Source organism: Struthio camelus, chromosome 4, assembly GCF_040807025.1.
Source record: "Struthio camelus isolate bStrCam1 chromosome 4, bStrCam1.hap1, whole genome shotgun sequence".
Lineage (NCBI taxonomy): Eukaryota > Metazoa > Chordata > Aves > Struthioniformes > Struthionidae > Struthio > Struthio camelus.
In genome coordinates, this window is record NC_090945.1 from 26,116,989 (window position 1) to 26,137,550 (window position 20,562).

At 38.8% G+C, this 20,562-nt stretch overlaps 1 protein-coding gene across 1 annotated transcript in view; it reads right to left on the reverse strand.

Moving 5' to 3' along the window:
- Positions 1 to 8: 8 nt before the first annotated feature.
- Positions 9 to 20,562, reverse strand: part of ARHGEF38 (Rho guanine nucleotide exchange factor 38) — a 45,609-nt gene continuing 25,055 nt past the window's right edge. The window contains exons 6-14 of the mRNA XM_068941967.1: positions 19,562 to 19,761; positions 18,906 to 19,039; positions 17,097 to 17,201; positions 15,768 to 15,890; positions 13,034 to 13,354; positions 11,180 to 11,320; positions 10,086 to 10,284; positions 9,670 to 9,932; positions 9 to 8,809 (exon numbers count right to left, since the gene is read on the reverse strand). Of these exons, the coding sequence (XP_068798068.1) occupies positions 8,624 to 8,809; positions 9,670 to 9,932; positions 10,086 to 10,284; positions 11,180 to 11,320; positions 13,034 to 13,354; positions 15,768 to 15,890; positions 17,097 to 17,201; positions 18,906 to 19,039; positions 19,562 to 19,761 (1,672 nt within the window). The 3' untranslated portion in view covers positions 9 to 8,623. The remainder of the gene's footprint in view (positions 8,810 to 9,669; positions 9,933 to 10,085; positions 10,285 to 11,179; positions 11,321 to 13,033; positions 13,355 to 15,767; positions 15,891 to 17,096; positions 17,202 to 18,905; positions 19,040 to 19,561; positions 19,762 to 20,562) is intronic.

Here is a 20,562-nt window from a genome sequence, read left to right on the forward strand (position 1 = left end):
TTTATTTAAATGATTCCAAAAATGAACAATAAAACAATATATTCTATTTAAAGTGAGAATTTTAAGTGGCCTGTTTTGTATATTGAGAAACTTCATGGTCACTTTGTTGCTGCTGTAATCCTCTTCTGAAGGAGGCAAAAAGAGTATTGGCAAAAGATGAATGGCCTCTAACCTGTAATAAGGGTGAAAGAGCTAAAACAGTATTTTCAAGCTCTTCTAATCTATGAAGAACCTTAAGACTGTCCTGTTGTAATATGAATGGAAAATAAATGGAAGACACTGTATATTTGAATTAAATACACAATCCAGGTGAACCACACCTAAAACCTATTGAATTCATTTCTTGTATTTTGATGATGTGAGGGAAGGAAAAATAGAAGAAAATGAAAGGAAGTATCTTGGGAGCCTGTACGTTAGTGCTCTCTCTGACACACCTGAAACACATGAGACCTTTCAATCACGTAAGTATTCCATGCTGTAAGTACTGCTGTAAAATTCACAAGTCTTGTGTGTGTGTGTGTGTTAAAGTAGTAATGCCTGCCAGCCTGTCTTGGAAAACATAACTTCCAGTCTCTTAACTGTTGCACTGTAGCCTATGTGATTATTTAAAATAGAGTTGCTCAAATCGCTGCCTCCTCGTACAAGGAAGGAGCAAGGGCCGAAATCTCTTTAATCTGGTATAGTTAGTGACTGTTGGTCGCTTAAGTCCTTCTAAAGTGTTGAACAAAACATTTTTCTAGCCCTAGCAGATGTTTTGGGGGTTTTGTTGTAGTTTACTGCTTTTTTTTTTTTAATGTCTATTAGATTTTTCAAAGCAGTACAAAAAACTTTCCCAGCAGTTTTGGTGGGATGATACAGACAGAAATAGATGTATACAAATGAATGTCTTCCTTCATTTTACTCAAAGTAGACAAATGGTTCTTGTATATTCCAGAAGTTCCATTTCTTTCTCTTCGTCTTGGTGGTTTGCTTTTCAGAAGGAAAGCTCTACTCATGAATGCTACCTCAAATCTCCCGGAGGGTTCCTGCATTAAAGCTTATAAAAAGCTATTGCAGAATTTCTGACAGGATCTTTCAAGGCTTGTCTGTAGATAAGTTTTAGGGCCAGGGAAGAAGGGATGAAATTCCATATGCGATTTGGAGAGAAGGGCCAAGCTGTATTGGAGACGGAAGTGTCTTAAGCTTAAAGGAAGTTGACTCCAATCTTCTGGCTACATAAGCCTCATTCACAAAGAAATCATGAGTCACAGACCTTACACAGCTCTATTAGGGTACTGGTTTTATCTTGTAACTCATAATTAGACAGAGGAAAAACTGGAAAAAAGCAAAACAAAACAAAAACCCACCAGTTCAGAGCTTGCCCATATTGTTCTGTGACCCATGGCATTCTCACTACTGGCTTTTTTGTTTGGTTAGACTGTCAACAGTGTCTGAGGGCACAAGGGCCAGGATCTGGAACTTGGGAGGTCAAATTTTAGGAATCAGTATAACCTAGAATTGGGATCCTGATATGCCCTTGTTAGGGTTGTCATATAGACTACAGATGCGACAATGTTACCAGAGCGGACTTGATCTGAATTTTCAAAGAGGTTGTCCCACTATCTGTCCGTGCCATTCGTGGGGCAAAGGAATTTTTTGTTTGATTTAGGAAGGGGGGCAGGGATATTCAGAAACCCTTTTTCTGTCTTCCCTTCTCACCTTCTTTTTTTTCTTCTTCTAGTTCACTTGTATTTTTAAGTGCCAGAAATAATATCAGGTATGTTAGATGTTAAAATAGGTCCAAAATGTTTGTAATCTCATATTTTTTCAAATATAAAAGATTGTTCAGAGACTTTTTTTTTTGCTTTATTCCTTCATGGAAACGATGGTTCATATTTTGCATTCAAATGGATTAATGAAAAAATTTAAGATTTTTTTAACCTTACGTTTCTTGTTCTACTCAGTGACATACTCTAAGACTTAATGGGAGCTGTCATATCTGTATTTACCTTGCATTGTTGCTTAGTGTCTCCGTTCCAGGAGAAAATGAAGCAGATGCTATTGGATTATTGCGAGAGAGAAGCTATGCCGAGGCAGAGTTCCAACCAAGCATGTTCCAGCACAACAGCAGTGTCGAGGTGACTTCTATCTAGCAGCATCTTAGGTGCTCTGCCTAACTGCCCATAGCACTAATAACATGCAAGAGGGTGCGGGGAGAGGCATTCATCTCTGTGCATGGATGTTCGGGCCCGATATACTGAATTCTCAGTTCCAGGGCATTGGTAGGATCAGCTTTGTCTTTCTTCCCATAGCAGCACCGTAGCCTCCTCAGTCCCCCAGCCCCTGTGCAGTCTTGCGCTTTGCCTGGCCGCTGTTAAAAAGGAGGTGTCTACATACTGCGACCGCCTCGCTGGAACTTCCCATTCAGGCCTCCCTGTGGCATTTTCCCAACTAGACCTAGTTTTCACGCCCATGGACCTCCCTTCAGGTCTTTCCACATATCCTGCCGGATTCTGTTACTCCTCTCCAAACCTGTCCTGTGCAGGTATGCTGAATGTTTTACCCACTGCTACTAAGAAAGGTAATGGAGAAAGTATGAGGTCTTCCTGCTGTCCACCTGCACCTCTGAGCTCTTCTTCACCCCTTGTGCGCCCTCTGCTCCATGTTTCGTTCAGCGCTCAAATCTGTGGCTCAGACCATGCATGCTGAGTGCTGGAAAAGAATCTTGAGTCTCGCTGTTTGTGACCAGCATGCAGCAATCCCCTCTCTGCCCTTTCCATGGTAAGGGGAGCATCTCTAAGCAGGGAAATGCCTCAGACTTTAGGGTAGATGAAAACTACAGCTTATCTTATCATCCTACGTTTTTGAATGTGTAAAGCTGATACACGCAGCTATTTTCCTCACCTCCTTTCTCCTCTCCACAATCAAGACTTAGACCTAAGGTTTCTTAAACACCCCAAGGAAGAGCTTCATTGTTCTTTACTACCCGTGTTCTATCTGCATTCTTCTTCTAGTATCACTTTACTGTGAGGGGGATGGAAAAAAGATTTTAACTTTGTATTGCCTGTGGCTTCCAGAATGATTGAAAAATAACAGCAAAAAGAGGAGGAATCCAGAAGGTTTTATTGCCTTTGGATCAAGCTATCTTTCCTGCTCTCTAGCACAGGAGGTTTTTAATGTTGGTATGGGAGGCAAAGACATTGAACCAGTTTACATTTTCAAACAAAAGGCGTTTTTTGCCTTCTAAATGTTAATCTGAAGAATATTGCCTACACTATGAAGTAGAGCATGCAAATAGGTTTTTTTTTTTTTTAGTGACTAGAGTGATGCTGTGTAAAGACATTTGCTCTAGTAGTAAAATTTGCTCCCACAGGAAGATTCAAGAGGTAAAACTGCCTCAGTCATGCCTCTGAATATACATATGGTTTTGCTTGTAAGAGTTTGGGAGCTTACATTTGAACTCTGCAGTTTGCTTGTAGGTATCATGTATCAGATGAACAAAGGCGGGGGGGAAATTGATTTTTGTTTTCAAATTGTGGTAGCTAGTCTCATTTTAAAATACCTCTGAGACCTGATTCAAGCATATCTGGATGTTTTTACTTCCAGAACTTTAATATGGGTTGACTGTAGGTTATCTCCTATTCATTTTAGCATAAAATAACTTATGCTATACTACTTATGCAAACCTGTTGTAATAAGGCCAAGTCGAGATGGTGTTTGCTGATATAGCAAAATCTGCAGTAGAGCTGTAATTTATATGAGCAAAATACTTTTTCTCTGTAACTTTACCAGCTTCCTAAATGAAATATAAAGTCTCCTTCTGTTGGTATAAAAATGTCAGTTAGGATTGCGATTCTTTGAAGTGTTATATCAGGAAGGATTTAAAGCATAGAGCCGGTCTTTTAAGTCAAGTGTTTTGCTTGAATATGTAAGATAGGAACTGTTGAAAAACATAGTAGCTTGAAGGGAATAGATGTTTTCTGCTTTGAAGTTATAGTTAGGATAGAATTAACAACTCATTTTTCAGGAAGGCAGTCTGTTCTACAGTATTGTTCAATTGAATTCACGTTTCAGGCTGAGGAATCCACTCTAGGGTAGAAAGAATGAAGGCATCAGAATGAAGTCTAAGTGTACCTTATATTTAGAAGAGATGACTAGAAAATAGTCCTCTGACTTTGCATCCCCAATTCAGATTGCTTTGTGGTTTACTATTTAAAAAAAAAAAAAAAAAAAGCTACTTGTCTTTCCTTATCTATTTTATAAATTCGTATGGTAATATTTTCCTTCCACGTAAATACAAAGTTTTTCATAGATGTCCAGATTCTGATATCCTTAGTATTGTGGAAATAATACTCATGTTTCATTAAAAACTCCTGGCAGGACTAGAGGATGTTGATATTGTCTGGATACAAGAGGAAAGATGCTGGAATCTAGCCCAAAGTTCTGTAATATATTTTAGTAACAAACTTTATTTCTATTGCAAGTCATCACTGAACGCAGATTGGATGTAGCAGTAATAATGGTCACAACTACAGGAGAAGCTAGAAAAGAACGGACCTAACCTATTATTTGGAAACTTGAAGTGTACTTTGAAACTTGTTCAGTATTTTGATAACAAGTTCTAATATTTTAATATATAAGCTAGCATGTATACTAAAAATGCACTGTTTTATCTGAGGCAACTGTCCATTTCCTCTGCTCTACCTATTTTGCAATGACACTTTTTACAGTTGATAACAGAAGGCAGATCTTGGATTGCATGTTAAACCCCTTTGCGTCTGTGAAAAAGTCTTGTTTTAGAAAAAAAGACCTCGTATCTTTACAAAAATAGATTTTTATTATTACAATAATTTAAAAGAAGATTTTTCACAATTTCTGAACAAACAATATTATAAGAGGAATAATAGATCCACAGGCACCAGCATTTGTCATGGCCACATTTCCAATTGCAGGTATGAGGTCTGTTTCACATATTCCATTTTTGCAATTGGGAATTATTTTTACAAGCTATCTCAAAATGACAGCAAGTGTTTTTTAGTATTTGAGGTAATTACTCAGTGAAGCCTCCTAAGATGCAATGTTAGAAGGAATCATTCTTCAGTTGTTTCCGCAGAAAAGGTAAATCCTTAGTTCACAAGCACCCTCCAAGCAGAGGGAATGTGGTGCAGCACAGAGTTGCCAAAGATCAGAGCCAGAGACTCTGTGCTGTTCTTTGGCTTGGATGTTTCCTGGGCTCCAGGTTATTGCACATAAATCAATGGCAACACTCAAAAATATATATCCCCTGAAGGAAGAAACACTTCAGTTCGAATGGACCCCATCTTGGAAATATTTTTTGAAAGCTTACTGTCACAATGGTTCAAGGTAGTCAAATGCACATATCTGAATGTATGCATGGTTGGTCTGTTAAACCACAGCCTGTCCCTGCTTCAATGAAAATAAATTAGTTTTGTCATTAATAGAAAAAAGAAAACTCTTAGAATACTGTAACCTTCTCTGCATTAAAGAAACAATTGCAAAAACAATGCATAGTTTTTAGGAATTCCTGGAGTCCTAACATAGCTGAGTTTCTAGTATTTAAAGCGCTGCCTCAACAATAATGTCTCTGAGCAGGTCTAATTTGAAATTTTGGAAATCTCCTTAACGTAGACAGGCTTTAGATTCCAAGACCTTCCCTTTGCTTTTGCAAAAATTCTAGTTTGCATTCATATGTTTTAGACAAAGATAAAAGCTTGCAATGTATCTGTAATCTCATCAAATCATAACAGCTAAAACTTTGAATTTCTGAAATGATTAATCCACTTGAGCACCTAACAAAGTAATCTGTGAATCCCAATTTTTGTGACGATAAGAAAGAAGATACAATAAAATCACATAAATTTTCCCAAAATTAAGAATTATTATAGGTCTTATCCATAGACCGGGGTTTCAAATGGCCTGTTAGAAGTTGGCAAATTCCACAGAAGTTCTGTGAAATTTAGGTGGCCAGCTCCTTTATGTTTCATCCTTCATTCTTTGTTGCGTCAGGATAGCTAGTGAATGTTTTGGAGAGCAGCATTTGGATATGCTTTGAGACACCTTCATAGAGCCTGAGTTTTCATGGGGAACACACGCAGTGCTCTCTCAAAATCAGGGCCCTCTATATGACTCAAGCTGAGCTCTCAGAACTAAGACTTCAGAAATCTTTTTTTTCCTAACTCTTGCCCTTAATTTCAGTATCTGAAATACACAACTTTGTCATTGTGCTTATATGACTCTTAAATAAAATTAAGTCACTTCTAAAATTGTATCAACCCAAAGTATGGGTTGTGCCCAAATAAAACATTCTGAAATGTAAGACATATTGGAAAGCTGCTTGTGTTCATCTTCCTCATAATGTTGAAGTATAAAAGCCAAAGTAGTGCAAACTGTAGTAGAGTCAATTCTAATCTTTCAGTCCATTCAGCCAAGCTGATTACCCCCACCCCTAAAACGATTTATTTTCTTCACTTAAACCAGAGGCAAAGTTTTCTGTAATAACAACTTAAGTCATTAATAAAATAGATGGGAACGTTTTTTTCCTTGCTAGGGAAACAGCAAGATTTAAGTGCACAAGGTTAGGTACAGTTAAACAAAACCGTGTGGTATCTGTTATTACTGCTCATTGGATTGCAGTAGTTCAGAGTTTCACACACCAGTTACTGGATGTCCATCTCAGAGAATTCTCAAAGCCTCTCTATCATATGATTTAATCCAGCACAAATGTCAGGATTTCATCTCTGTGATCCGCTGCATTAATCACCTGAGCAAATTCAAGAACATTCCCTACCTTTTTAAGCATAATGAAATGAAAATATGGGACACTCCAGAAAGTGAAACTGGATTAGTCAGTTTAGCAAAAACTCTGCTTGCATCAGCTACTCAAACTCCTCTCATCCTCTCTTTGCTGGCAGGTTGTTCTTACTACATCTCAGTTAGGGTTCCAGTCATTTTATTTTCATCCCCCACGCTTTAGCAACATGAAGTAGAAACTTAACAGCTAATAGCTTTAGTACAAATTTTGAATATACACAGCCTTGATCAGCAACCTTTCCCTACACACACATCTATTCTAATAGTATTGTCACTTTAATGATCAGTCAGTAATAAGGAGTTATGCAGCTATGCAGAAGATACCTGACAGGCTTGCATTTCACTTACCAACAGCTTCAAGCATAGCCTTTTTTTTTTCTCTCTCTTTTTTGCACTGTTTAGCACAGCAAGGTTTTCATTCATCACTAGAGGTCCCAGGCATTATTTTAAGAAAATCATCTGTGATGAAATCAGTTATCAGTGGCAACAGCAACAATATGTTGTTAGATCACCGTTCAGTCTAGCTTAAATGTGGGGCACTAAAGATATCCTAAAGATTGCTGTAGTCAGTGAACCTAAACAAATAGTACTTGATAATCGCATCCTTCCTGGCCTCTGTTTTTTCCCATACTCATTGAGGATCCAGTGTGAACTATTTTAACTTGTTAAATAGCATTAACAATTTTGAAGGTACTTTAATAAAATACAGGCCTTGATTCTGAATCCAATGAACTGAGTAAATCAGCTTATCAATACATTCTTCACTGTTCAATCTAATATCAGGCACTTTGGAAATGAGAATGATGATTTTGCCTGGAAGAGAGATCTTGACACACCTGGAGTCCCAGCTTATTCACTAGACATAATGATCTCTGTATCTGATCTAAGGAATCAGATAGGCAGTAAATATTCATGGAACAGTACTGCTTGACCTTTTTTTTTCCTAAGCATAATTTTCCCAAGTCTAGTAACACAGGCTTTGTTTCAGTACACAGATCCTGCAATATAAAGCAGTTAGTGTGGAGATGTTTCTGAAGCCTTATGTACATTCATATCAGACACGCTGTTTCCTATGATATGAAGTAGTTGTGTATTTTGTTTGAATATTGTAACTTCCTTATTTCACAGTACCTGTTTCTTTTGTGCCCCCCTGCATGTTTCCATATTTAATTAAACACACCCTCTTCCCTGAGACCAGCCGCTGGTACCAACCTGTTCTGTATGTTTTAAGTTATAATCTGTGAAACGTTCCTTGTGAAAATGAAACCCTTTTTCTTTTTGCAGTCTAGAGAAAAAGGTGCATTACAAAAGTGGCTGAAGAAAAAGCCAGACATCCAAAAGCTCAAGTTTTGAGAAGGGTCTGCGTTGATCAAGATAGGGTTTCAGGAACAATTCAGTCTGAACTACAGAATCCCTGAAGACAGAATTTGGCCTTTTTCAAGGTTAATTTTCTTCATCTTCAATATTATTTGCTAAATATCGTGGAAGAAAAACAAATTCAGATGTGATTTGTACTTGTAGGTTGACTTTTGATGTAGGACGCTGTTTGACCAAACAGAAAATTATGGGGTAATAAAAAAGCAAGCTCTTCAGGACATTAAATTGAATCAGTCTTCCTGTTAAATGTTTTCTCCCTCAGGTCTTGACAAGGTGATGGCTTTGGAGAATGGAAGTTCTCAATATCATCTGTGTGCTGTGCCAGATATCATGGCTTCTGTCAATCACTTGCGAGTTTGCCTTGCTTGCTGCAGACCATAATAGATTATTATTCTGTCTACTTCAGAGAAACTGGCTCAATGAACCTTTCCTGTTCCTAAGCGTATGTCATCTTCCCAAGGTAATTAGATGGTACATATCCTTTCTGGCCTTTGGCTTCTGCTAGCCACCATTCTTTATTGCCACTCAGGTCAGAAAACCGAAGTATCCTAACCCTCTGGTACTCCTGAAGACTGAGTTCCTGATCATTTCTTGCTTGAAATGCATAAACAGCATAAAATGTCTGAAAAAGGAAAGCCACAAAAAAAAATCTGAATACAGAAACGTAGCTACATCTTACCCTATCCTTGTATATTTGTCTGAATTATGCATATACAAAATGTGTAATGATATATACAAAACAACAGATAATTACATGGTCTGTAGCGGTTACACAGGGTACAAATAACAGGACCAAAGAAAAAGTAAAACTGAAGGATCTGACTATTTCTCAGTGGGAAGAAAGAAACCAACTCTGTGAGGCACCATCAAAAGAACACACTAGGCTAATAGGATTTTCAGTTTGCATCAAATGTCAGCAAGCTTGGAGTGCTGGCCTGAGCATTTACAGCAAGGTTTCATCAAGGAGAACCACCTTTCCTAAAGTTCCTGTACTTAAACGTGGCAACTGTTAACATGAATCCCTCAAACCATCTTCTCTGCTGCCTAGTATCCTATCTGCAGTAATCTGACTTGGAAATAGTAAAAACACAGGTCACTTCTGTACCTTGCTGATCAGTATTGTCACAGCTTTCTCATCAAAGGTAAGTGGAAAAACCCAAAACTTAGCTATTTCTGAGGTCCCCGGTCCATAGGAGAACCTCGAGGCATTGTACATGTGGTGGGCTAATGCAGCTGTGTTTTCTGTAAGACAGAACTGTGATTCACAGTTTAACTCTGATTATCTTTTCCCACCTTGTAGCTATTTAAGAAACCTGAAGAATAGCAGAGAATAATCAGAGTTGTGGGACTTTCCTTGTCATACTGACAGGTTAGTGGAAGTCTTTTGCAGTGTAAAGGGGAAAACATTTAAATTCTAAGCAGTGTAATTTTGGATTTGAATAGGAAAAACAAAAAACCAGGCACAGTAAATATCACACTTACATGCTGATCATCCGTATCCTGAACACCATCAGTCTCTGTCCCATTAACTGTGAGATTTTTGCAGAAATTAATAGGAGATGGGTTGCTGTCACTCTTACTGTGCCCTGGACTTCTTATGCAGCTGTCAGTGGTGGGCCGTGAAGAGACAAAGAGGCTGATATTATCAAAATCGTCATCACAGAAACTGTTTTCTGCTATGTCCTTCTGCACCTTTGCTGGATTGTAAGGCTTCAGGAAGGAGGAATACACATACCCTTTAAGGACTAGATATTAGAATAAGAGAGAAAAATAAACATTTCAAAACCAACCATTTCATGCCGCTGTCAGTATGACAGCCAAACAGATGGGGCCAGAATGAAAAGAAATCAATAGCCAAAAGAAAAGCTGTTATTGGGATATTTGTGCAACTAACTTACTTCCTGTGTCAACAAGCCATCTGCTGGTACTTCCGAAGGGGTCCCTTTGCTCCACAACAGCCACCAGTTCTCCTTCATGTAAATCAATATCAAATTCCTGAGTGGCATTGCATTTGCGCTTAGCTTGATACAGCAGTTCTGTGCTGTATGTAGACAACAGCTTGGACCTGTGGCCTTCTGTCTGATGTGGGGTTTCGAGCTGAAAAGAGAGAAAATATTCACTGGCAATAATTTTGAGGCCATTTCTAGAGCAACAAGGATGCATAAAGGAAACTAGTGCATACTACATGTGGCTATAGGCTCTATATTTTTTACACACAGATCAAGCAATTATTTAAACAGCTATAAAAAAAAAAAAACATAGTCTCTGAATGGTCTTCTATTTGTATTAAATTACCTTGTTATGTAAGGGTGAGATGCTATTAACTGCTTAAACCACATCCAGTCACAGTTTGCTTAGAGAGCAGAGAGGGCAGTGCTGCACACGAAGTGTGAGCATAACACATCACACTAGCAAAAGCATCTGTGCCTTATTGATGCTAAAAGGAATCCTACAGCTTCGTTGGTTTCTCCAGTAAATCTGCACCTGAGTTTTTACTTTACTGTAAACTAGACTCCTAAAAGCTTTGTAAGTGTCGAATTAGATGGGGAACTAGGCACACACAGATTTCCTAGTGGATTTTCTGCATCTTCTGAGCTAGGTGTGTGTGTATAAATATACAAACAGAAAAACATAAAGGATCATAGCTGAAAAAGAGAAGCAAAAAGTTGTTAATCAGAAGATTAAGATGCACAGTAAGACTATTTAAAAAGAGAAGCAACTGAATTTGCACGTACAGTCTTAGAGGTAACGTGCTTAAAGACCTAAGGACTATCAGGGATGATTTCAAGTAGAGTTTCAAGATACTAACATGAAAAGAGAGTGGAAAACCTTCAGAAATTACTGATGAATGGAAAAGCTTCATCCCAACAGCCCAATTGAGGTTCCCAATGAAGGGACAAAGCACAAACCCCTAGTTGGCATAAAAAGAGATTTGTTTCAAAAGTGATCAAAAGAGGATGCTTCATACACAATTCAGAAGTATGACACAAACCAGAATTGGGACAGGCTTCTTTTTTTCCAGGCTCAATTTTCTCTCAATAAAGGTTGCACTGCTGTTTTCTTTTACAAAATTCAGCTTGTGAACCTCCTCCATCAACTGATTCTGCACTTCACAGATGCTTGAGGAAGACAGCTGCAAACACAAAGCTGGGTTAGATCTCATGAACAAGATGGTAAGGAGACTTCACACAGCAGATTTGGTCTAATGGGCTGAATAGTAGGAATCGGGAAATCTGGCAAGTTAAGTATTATTTCCTGCAGAGCCCATACTGTGCTAGGCATGAGACAAAAAGAAAAGAGTGAAAGATCCTTGCTTAAAAAATTTATGATTACTATTGGATTTACAAAACACAGTGATTTGACTTAAATCATTTAAAAATATTACAAACAGTGTTGAAAATGATGAAATGAAACAGTGATTAAAATGAAAATGAGTGATGAAACAGTGATGAGAAATGAAAATGAATGGCCTTGCACTTCTGCTACTGAGTCACCTGCTTTCAGATGCAAATGTGCATCCCAGCAGTTATCAGAGTGGCCAATGTGCCATAAGGCTTGGAGTAGCTTACCCCACAGCCGTGTGCTTAAGGAACTATGTGCTGTTACCAGGTCAAAGATAGCTGGGTTAGCTCACGTTCAGTCTGTGGCGCTAGATAAGTGCTTTCAGCCTATGCCTAACCCCAAATGTATTTGCTCATGTAAACAGAAAAAAAAAAAAAAAAAAGTAATTTTATAGGCAAATCCCCACTGAAAACAATGCTCGATACAACAGCTTCCAAAACATACAGTATTCAAATTACATGGATGCAACTTCTCCATGCAGGAAAAGCCCTCATTTTCCCATTAAACAGTGCAGCTCTATGTTTTGATCTTGACCTTGCTTTCTTAATTTTTTCAGCTACAAGTGACTGTAAAGCGCTGTGTTCAACTCCTGGTGGAAAGGAATACTCCAGAAATGTAGTGTGTTTCATATGTAGAGCCTTGTCCAGTCACAGTCACCTAAACATGGCTCCATTTCTGGTGAGTGGGCTTGCAGTGGTGAAGGCAGTATCACAGCTGTGCTTCTCAGAGGGTTCAGCTCCTCCAGGAAAAAATACAACAAAACTGAAACATTGTGTCATTTTCACACAAATTGGTAAAGAGTAATTTCTTCTTAACGTGAATCTTAACGTCATGATCACAGTGCACAGAAAGAGTTGGCAGGGGGAACTAATGTCCTTCCCTGCAGCTCAGGCAGGCACCTTTGGTAACTTTGGCTACCTCAGAGAAATTATTTGAACTTTCTGAAAACACCAGTATAGCCAAAGCTATTCCTTAATGCCTAGAGAGTCTGCAGGAGCTTCTGTGGCATACTTAGGTTTAAAACCAAATTGCTTCTCATAGAAATTATGTCATCAGATCTCCTCCTAACTTACTTCTGCTCTGCAGCCTTCTGTGTGACTCTACAGGTCTAGCAGTAGCAGGAGTGTTCATGCACTTCCGTGGAATTTTTCTTCCTGAGTTTTGTAGGCCTCTCGTGGCTGACCCAAAGAAACTAAGACTAAAATGTTGGCAACTGCCTCCTTTTTGCTTTACTGTAATGTTCTCACCATTAATATCACTGCAAGAGCTGGAATAGCTTCATTAGGATCACACTTAGCAAAAAAGTTGAAGGTTGACAAAACTTCAGAGTTAACTTTGTAAAGTATAAAAACGCAAAACCTGACTGCGCTCAGCAGAACAATAACAACAACAACAACCACAGGGTTGTTTGTAGGTATGTGTTCTAAGTATCTCTAGCCAAATCATAGAGAAAGAAAAGAGACAGACAGAGAGACAGAGCTACATCCATTTCTAGTGTCCTTACTGGAACAGGTACCACCACAGCAGAACTTGATTGAAGTGCTGCACACATAATGTTCCTGAGGAGGGTGATGAAGCAATGCAGGCAGTTCAACACAATCTTCTTGGCTGCTCTGTTGAATATCTGAAGTTCTTCCACTAGCTGTGCATTTAAAGCCTCATAGTCTTTCTTTGCCAGGTCCAGCTCTTCTCCTGTTGACCTCTGAAGGTAGCTGTTATAGTCCAACAACTTGTCATAGCGCTTCTGGATGAGCTTCTGTGGGCCTGGAAACAAGGCCTGTAGTGCTGAGAGAGGAGCCAAAATGAGCTTGTCCAATTGAACCATCTGGAAAGGTATAAAACAAACCTACATATTATTTCATTCATACAGTTCTTTATTCATACAGTAACAGGTTAAACCTGATAGCAGCCTATCCAACAATCTGTTAATAACACTTCACAAAGCGTTTCTGCCAGAGACAGACTCAAGCAGGGTCTAGCATGAATTGGAAACTGCTTCATAACATTGCAAAAGAGAGGCAACAGTTTTGCAGCCAAAAGTGTCTGATAATGGTAAAGGTCCCTCAGAGCATGTAGCCTACAGTACTGCCATCAGTGTGTTATCACTGAGGAAAAATTGAAGCAAGGATCGGTGAAGTGGTCCAGTGAACTATGAGAACTGAAACCAGAGAGTAGGTGAGCATGTTTCTTAGTGCCTGAGCCAGCCACTGACTTCATAGTGTGAGGCTCCAATGAAATTCGGGTTTGCATAATTGTCAAGGACCATGCCAAGATAAAGTCTAGAAGCAATGAAATCTTGTTAAACGGCATTCTTCCTTTTTAATATCAAAGTGTGTGTTTGTCTTGTCTGTCTGTCTGTTTCTTTCTTTTTCTTTCTCTCTTCCTTTCTCTCTTCCTTTCTTTCTTTTCCTGGAAGCAGCTGTAACTCAAGTCCTGTTTAAGCAAGCACACAGACAATCACTTGATTTGATTAAAATATGCTATGCCTGTTGGTTTTATCTACAGTAATCAACACATTAGGCACCTGGTAAAAGAACAAAATCTTTCTCAGACCTTTGCATGTCTCAGTAGATTAATATTGCATGAAATAAGTTTTATTCTTATAGGTCACTTGTTCAAATACAGCACAAGCTTGTGATGAGTGAAACTCACTGTCATGTTAAGGCTCTAAGATTTTCTGCATGACCTGAACTGTCAGGCTGAGTCTGAGAATAAAAAAGTGGCATCCCTCTCCCCTCCATAACACACCACAGAGGAGGGCACATCCATTTTGTCACCAGAAGTGCTCTCCCAAGGCCAAGATGATGTCCCCTGGCTAGGCAGTTTCCATTTTATTCCCATTTGAAAAACTGGCCTATGTTTAGTAAAGCAATTTTTGATACATTAAGAAAACAGTTCTTCAAAGTGCTGGTCATGATCTGTGAAAGAGAAGAGGCTATTGTGGATTTTAGCCCTAAAGTTGTCTGTAAAAGATGAGAAGAGAGGAAAGTATTCGTTATTAACAGATGCACAAAGGAAAAAATAGCTTAAGCTGGACCCATTGCTGGGGAGAAGATGCAAAGAACACCATGGATTGTTCATTGAGGACATCTGCTTGTTATGCAAGGTAAGGACAAAAGTTTTTTTTTTTTTAAACCTTATACATAAAACAGATTGTTGTAAATCCAAGACACAGAAATAAAGAGAAAATAAGTAAAAATAAACATGGCTAATAACAATGTCCATTGTTTAAAAGTACAATTTAAAATGTTTCTTAGAAAGTATATGAGTCTTCAGGCCAGTTGGGTCATGAGCCAGTTACAGGTACAAAGTTTTTTTCTAGAAAAAAGTCTTCTATTTTACCTATTGTGGAATTTCTTCTGCTTTTTTGGAAGCTTCTACTAAGGAGAATGTCTTCCATACTAGGTGCAGTCACCCTTGCAGTGACAGAGGAGTTGCTTTTCTGCACTTTATATAAATAAATATATATAAATGAATGAATGCATACATTCATTCATTTTAAAGCAAATGTCTTTTGATTATTGAGATTAATTTTTGGGATTATTTTTAAATGCTGGAACTTCAAAGGAAAAGAAATGCAACATCTCATTTTTCTATCATTATCTGAGAGGATGTGGTCTGTCAAAGATCCTTCTGTTTTTTGGCAGACACTCTCTTCAGTCTGTTGGAAAGGATTAAGTGCCTACAGTTTAGACACTACAGGCCTAGGAAAGTATAAGAAAAGCTCCATCTCTGTATTAGTCCAGCTTGAGCAGCTGTTTGAAGAAGCAGCCAGTGCTATTTTGTAGATACATTTTAGCCTAGCTTAGTAGAGCCAGGTCTTAGGGTTCATTTGGGCAGACACTAGTGGAAAAGCTATGACATATAAATGTTTTTATTGATTTTTAATTTTGGGGGGCTATATCCAGATTTTAAAAGCTTTCCCTGTATGAAGGCTAGGAACGTACCTGAAAATATTTTCATAGATACATGACTCCAGGAGCTAATAGCTTATGAGTACAACAAAGATCACAAAACCCATTCTAAAACTGTCAGTGTAGGTAACAAAACTAGCAAAAGCAGAGGTCTGCTCCAAACTGAATTTTATCTCATCTCCTATAGAAACTCAACTGACCTCCCCCATCTTTCCCTATGGATTCCTAAGTTTTTTTGCTTTTTTCTGTTCTGAGTCCTCCCTACATATGCATTTTCTCACACATACAGATAGCTGTGTAACATTGGATATTGCATGAACTTACAAGGCCTCCACAGAGATCTCCCGTGTTGTTCTGTTTATTTGAACAGTCACTGACCTCATCTTCTTTGTCTTGCAAAATTTCTTGAAGCCCAATTATATTCTGTGCAGCCAGATGTATGGAATCCTAAATGAGAAGATGGTAGGAAAATGAAAATGTAGTATGATTTCTTTAATATACCGCATTCACTCATGCAGGCACTGCAATGATATCGATGGAATCAGAAATATTTTCCATCTCTGCTGTCTATTTGTTTATCTATGCAACTTCCAATCATTGTGGGATTGTTTACTGTGATAATATTTTCCTGTGTTCTATTTTCCATGTAAACTATTTAAGAATAATATTGTTATTTTTAATATTGTTCAACTGAAAAAAGTATCCCCAAACCTATTGAGCTTCCCATTGGAAGTTAGTTACTCTTCAGCAAGCAGCGAGCTCAAGACTCATGCAGCCTCAAAGGCCTATTTTGGAGGATTAAGTAGGACTGAAGTGGTGCATTTCACTTAGAGTGAATTTTACCTTAATGAAGGGTGCATCCCTTTGGATAATAAACTGTCATCACCATTACAGTCAACAAGTCTGTTGGGTGAGCGCACGGGACTTCCCTTGTTTGCCAAACCATACAAGGTGTGTTATGTGATAAGCTCTGGCCAGCAGGCTAGTGATCTTACCTACTTCTCAAACAAACTTCAAGTCCAGCCTGGGCGCACACATGCTTTGAAGGACCTTGTAGCTTCTACAAAGTCGGTAACACATCCATGAGAGGGAGAAGTTGGTAAGTCACAAGCCAAACCATGTTTTCCAAGAGGAGGATTAAAGTGAAGACATCAGCACTTTTATCACTCTATAAATCTAACGCTATCCCTTAACATAGCAAGAGGATGAAGGAAGGAGTCTTCAGTCCAGTACATATTTTAGAACATTCTAATTCATGTGGCAGCAACTCACTTCTGCGCTTTGTAATGAGAAGTAGTTGCTGCTCTACTCCAGCACAGGTGCATGACCTATATGGTGGCTACATACTGTGATCTAAAGTAGTAGCGGTGCCACCAGACAGCCACCTTCTTTTCGGCATTGAACCTCGTGTTTCCATACAGCCTGCTGTGTAAGTTGAAAAATGTAGAGCATGCATTCGTGTTACGTGGCTTTGTAACTTCTTTGCCATGAACTCAACAACGGAGTGGAAGCACAGTTTGTTTGCTACATATTGTGACGCAGACAGGGCTGCTTATAATTAATTTGGTTTTGCCTAACCAGTGGCAGAAATATGTGTTAAACTGGTTATGGATCTGATTTGTGGCCACAGATTTCATGAAAGCATGTACCCACCTGTAGATGTTGTGAGGAGAATGAAATGTTCTTCACGCAAAATTTGACAGTCTTTTCTAAACTTCGAAACAGCTTTTCCTCCTTATTAAAAGTCTGATCTTTCACCTAAAATAGATGTTTGCACTATTACTTTGGCAGCGCAAAGGAGTCTCGCTAATGAAAGAAATATCCAGAGCTTTGCTGGAAAAATCTAAAACCTTCTCTGAACGCCTCCCTTTGAAGAGAGAACAGATTGATTCTCTGATTCTCTCAAACCTAGCCACTCAAGTCTTAATCCCAGAAAAGTCGAGGGCACTGGGCTACATGACAGAGATCTTAATTTTTGCCAAGCCTTCTGGCAGTACGGAGCTATAAGCACATCTACATGTATCAGTAAAACCCTTCATTTGCTATATATTGTTGCTCAATTTGGGGAAATAACAGTGAAGATGTAAGACATCTATTCATGTCATAGCATTGCTTCCTGAGTGCTGATTTCTGTGGATAATGGGGAGATTTCCCTCAGGCAGGCTGTAGGTGGTGCTGTTACCTGCAGAGCAACGCCCGTTCTTTAGCTAATAATCTCACCAGCTGTGAATGGGGTTTTACGTTTTTATGCTATCCGAAGAATCCCTGAAAATATGTTTATTTCTGCCTACTTTTTACTTGAAGAATATGAGAAATCTCAAGTTTGGTTTTCAGTGGTTTTGCTGTAAGGGTCACAGCATGTCTCAGAGATGTGAACTGTGAGCTTTCTCAGTCTCTACAGTGGTAGGAGGGCTGAATCTTTAACAGATGTATTTTGTTTCAAAAGTGATTTCAAATGTTTTAAGCTTAAAAAATATTTTTAAAAATCCAAACAAGCAGAAAACAAAGACTTATAAAGGAAAGAAAAATCGCATCTCCTCTCAATCAAATGTAACTAACTCCATGGTTGTCTCTGACTTTATACTCTTGTCAGTGTTCCAGTCTGCCATGGAGTTTGGTGGGAAAACCAAGGAAAATACCAGAATTTCCACTGTACAAATAAATGAACAGAAAAATGCATATGGGCAGTTTGTGTCAGAGAAAGGGGGAAACCACTGATAAAGAACAAAACAGGAAAAAAACGACACAAATCTTGAAAGGTCATATCTAGAAAGACAAGTGACCTTGTATAATCAACTACCTTGTGCAATGAGATGCACCGGATATCGTTTTCAAGGTCAATCATAATTGATTTTCTTTGAGATTTAGATTTAAGGTTTCTTGAAAATGTTTATCCTAACAGGTTTTGAATTACAACCTCGAAATTGTCAGGGAGCATTTTATTTTGGGTCACCCATCAGATTTATCACAAAGAATTCTTTGCCTCTGGTAGTTTTGACAGTTACAGGTCCTTAGACATGTAGAGGCAAACTCATGACTTTTACTAATCAGAAGATAAGTATTGCTGATTTTCCTTGGTGGATTCAGGACCTGAATGTTATGGTGCAGAGTAAGATAGACCAAACATGTTCTCAGCACCAACAATAACAATTGCCAGCCTATCCACAAAGAGCTGCTCTCAGGATGAGTTTCATAAAACTACTGGTCACTTCCTCTCTGTTGAAGATCAGATGTTTCAGAACCTCTTAGATGCAAAAGAAAAGGTGGAAAACACATGATATTATTTTTTGTTTCAATCACAATGATCTTTTCTGTCTTCTATGACACTCAGAAAATGACTTTATAGATGATGCAAAAAAGCAACACCCCAAATCTATTTCAAAAACATTGTGGAGGAAAAAAAAACTCTGTGCAAAAGAACTAAGACAGTCAATGCAAATGTGCAATTGGATGAGTAAGTACCTGAGGTTCTCCCCCCGTCAGTATTTTCAGATGGCTGGTGACCCTCTTGGATTTCTTGCTAATGGAGTGAATATTCAGTCGGGAGAACTTTTCTTTAAGGGATTCATCATCATCATTTCTCTTATACTTCAGTACTGCAGACAGAGAATTTCATGACACTAATAATCTGTATTCACAGGGCCCTTCACAGAGTCGGGCACACAAATATGAAACCATTTGAGACCAGGCACTTTGATGTCACTTGCTGTAATCTTGTGTGAAAATGCCTGAGATGATGAAAACCCTGTTATCAATCCTTGCCTTGGGAAAAGTGAGTTAAGGCTTCAACATGGCAAGTCTGTAAGAAAAATCGCTACCATTGTGTCTTAATTATTATTTGTGTTTGCAACTGCTTTACTGACAATGCACGCGGTTGTAATATGGATTCTGTCATCATTTTCATTTTTATGGAGTCTGTGTCCCCTGTGAGATAACATAGCTGGCTGAGGACACACCACATCAAGGCTTCTGTTTACCTTCTTAAAGCCCAGCTTATTGCACACCTTAAGTAGCACCCACCAAAACTGCTCTGGTAATATGACTGAAGTTGGAACCTCTCTTGTAATCACCAACCCAAATCTACAACGAGAGAGGAATTTACTGTGCCTTTTTCTTACCTAGGTCTTTCCTCCTTTTAAGTTCATTAATGTTCACATTAATGTTTTTCATAGCAAAAAGGGCATCTTGTAATGCCTTGTGGTCAGGGTGAGAGGCAGGAGTTGAATTCAGGAGTTCACAGAGCAACAGGGGATATTTCATCACCCGTTGTACTGGTTTGATCATCAGGGATCCCATGTCCATTAGATTTGGCTTTCCTCTGTAATTTATACAGAAAGAAATTGTCACATAAGGAGAAACTCCTTGAAGACAAAAACTTCTTATTATTTCTCTCTAGTCATTGAAGCTGTTGCCTTTTATATTTTTCAGTCGAGCTTTCAACTACAGAAAATATCAAAACCAGAAGACTGCTTTGCACTGAGTCATAGAGGTGCAATTACCACTTATGTCAAAAGTAAGTCAGGGAACATGGGCAGTTGTAAATGAAACCGTCTTCTCGCCCCCTCAATGAGACAGGTCTGAGTTTTCTGTATTTTCAGCAATTTGCTAGACTATTGCTTAGACATTACCTCTGAAATTGTCCCACTCAGTCTGAGGGGGTGTGCATGGTACAACTCACATACCACAACACCAAAGAAGGGAGATGTAGGTGGAAATAACAGGAAGTTTGAGAAATGGATGTAAGTGTGGGCGTAAGTGGGGGCTATTACATCCTGCTCTGGCCCCTCAACCTTAAGACTGCAACGTCTCCTCATTGTGAGTAACTGGGATGCCTGTGTGCTGCTGTATCCCTTCTCACAGCACCTTTCAACTTACCATTGTGACCCCAGTAGTTTTACTGTCTTTTACCTGCTATATTTCTCTGCTGGGTTCCAGTAGGTTATATCTAATGATGGCTGAGCTTCAAAGGATACTGGATTTACTTTGGCGGAACATTGAGCTTATAGGATGTTTACCTAGGCTTGATCCAACCTGCTGGAAGTCACTTTAAGCAAAGGTAAAGTAGGCAGTTGCCTGGAGTGGCAGAAGGATGAGGGTAGGCGTGGACCCAGGGAAGGGT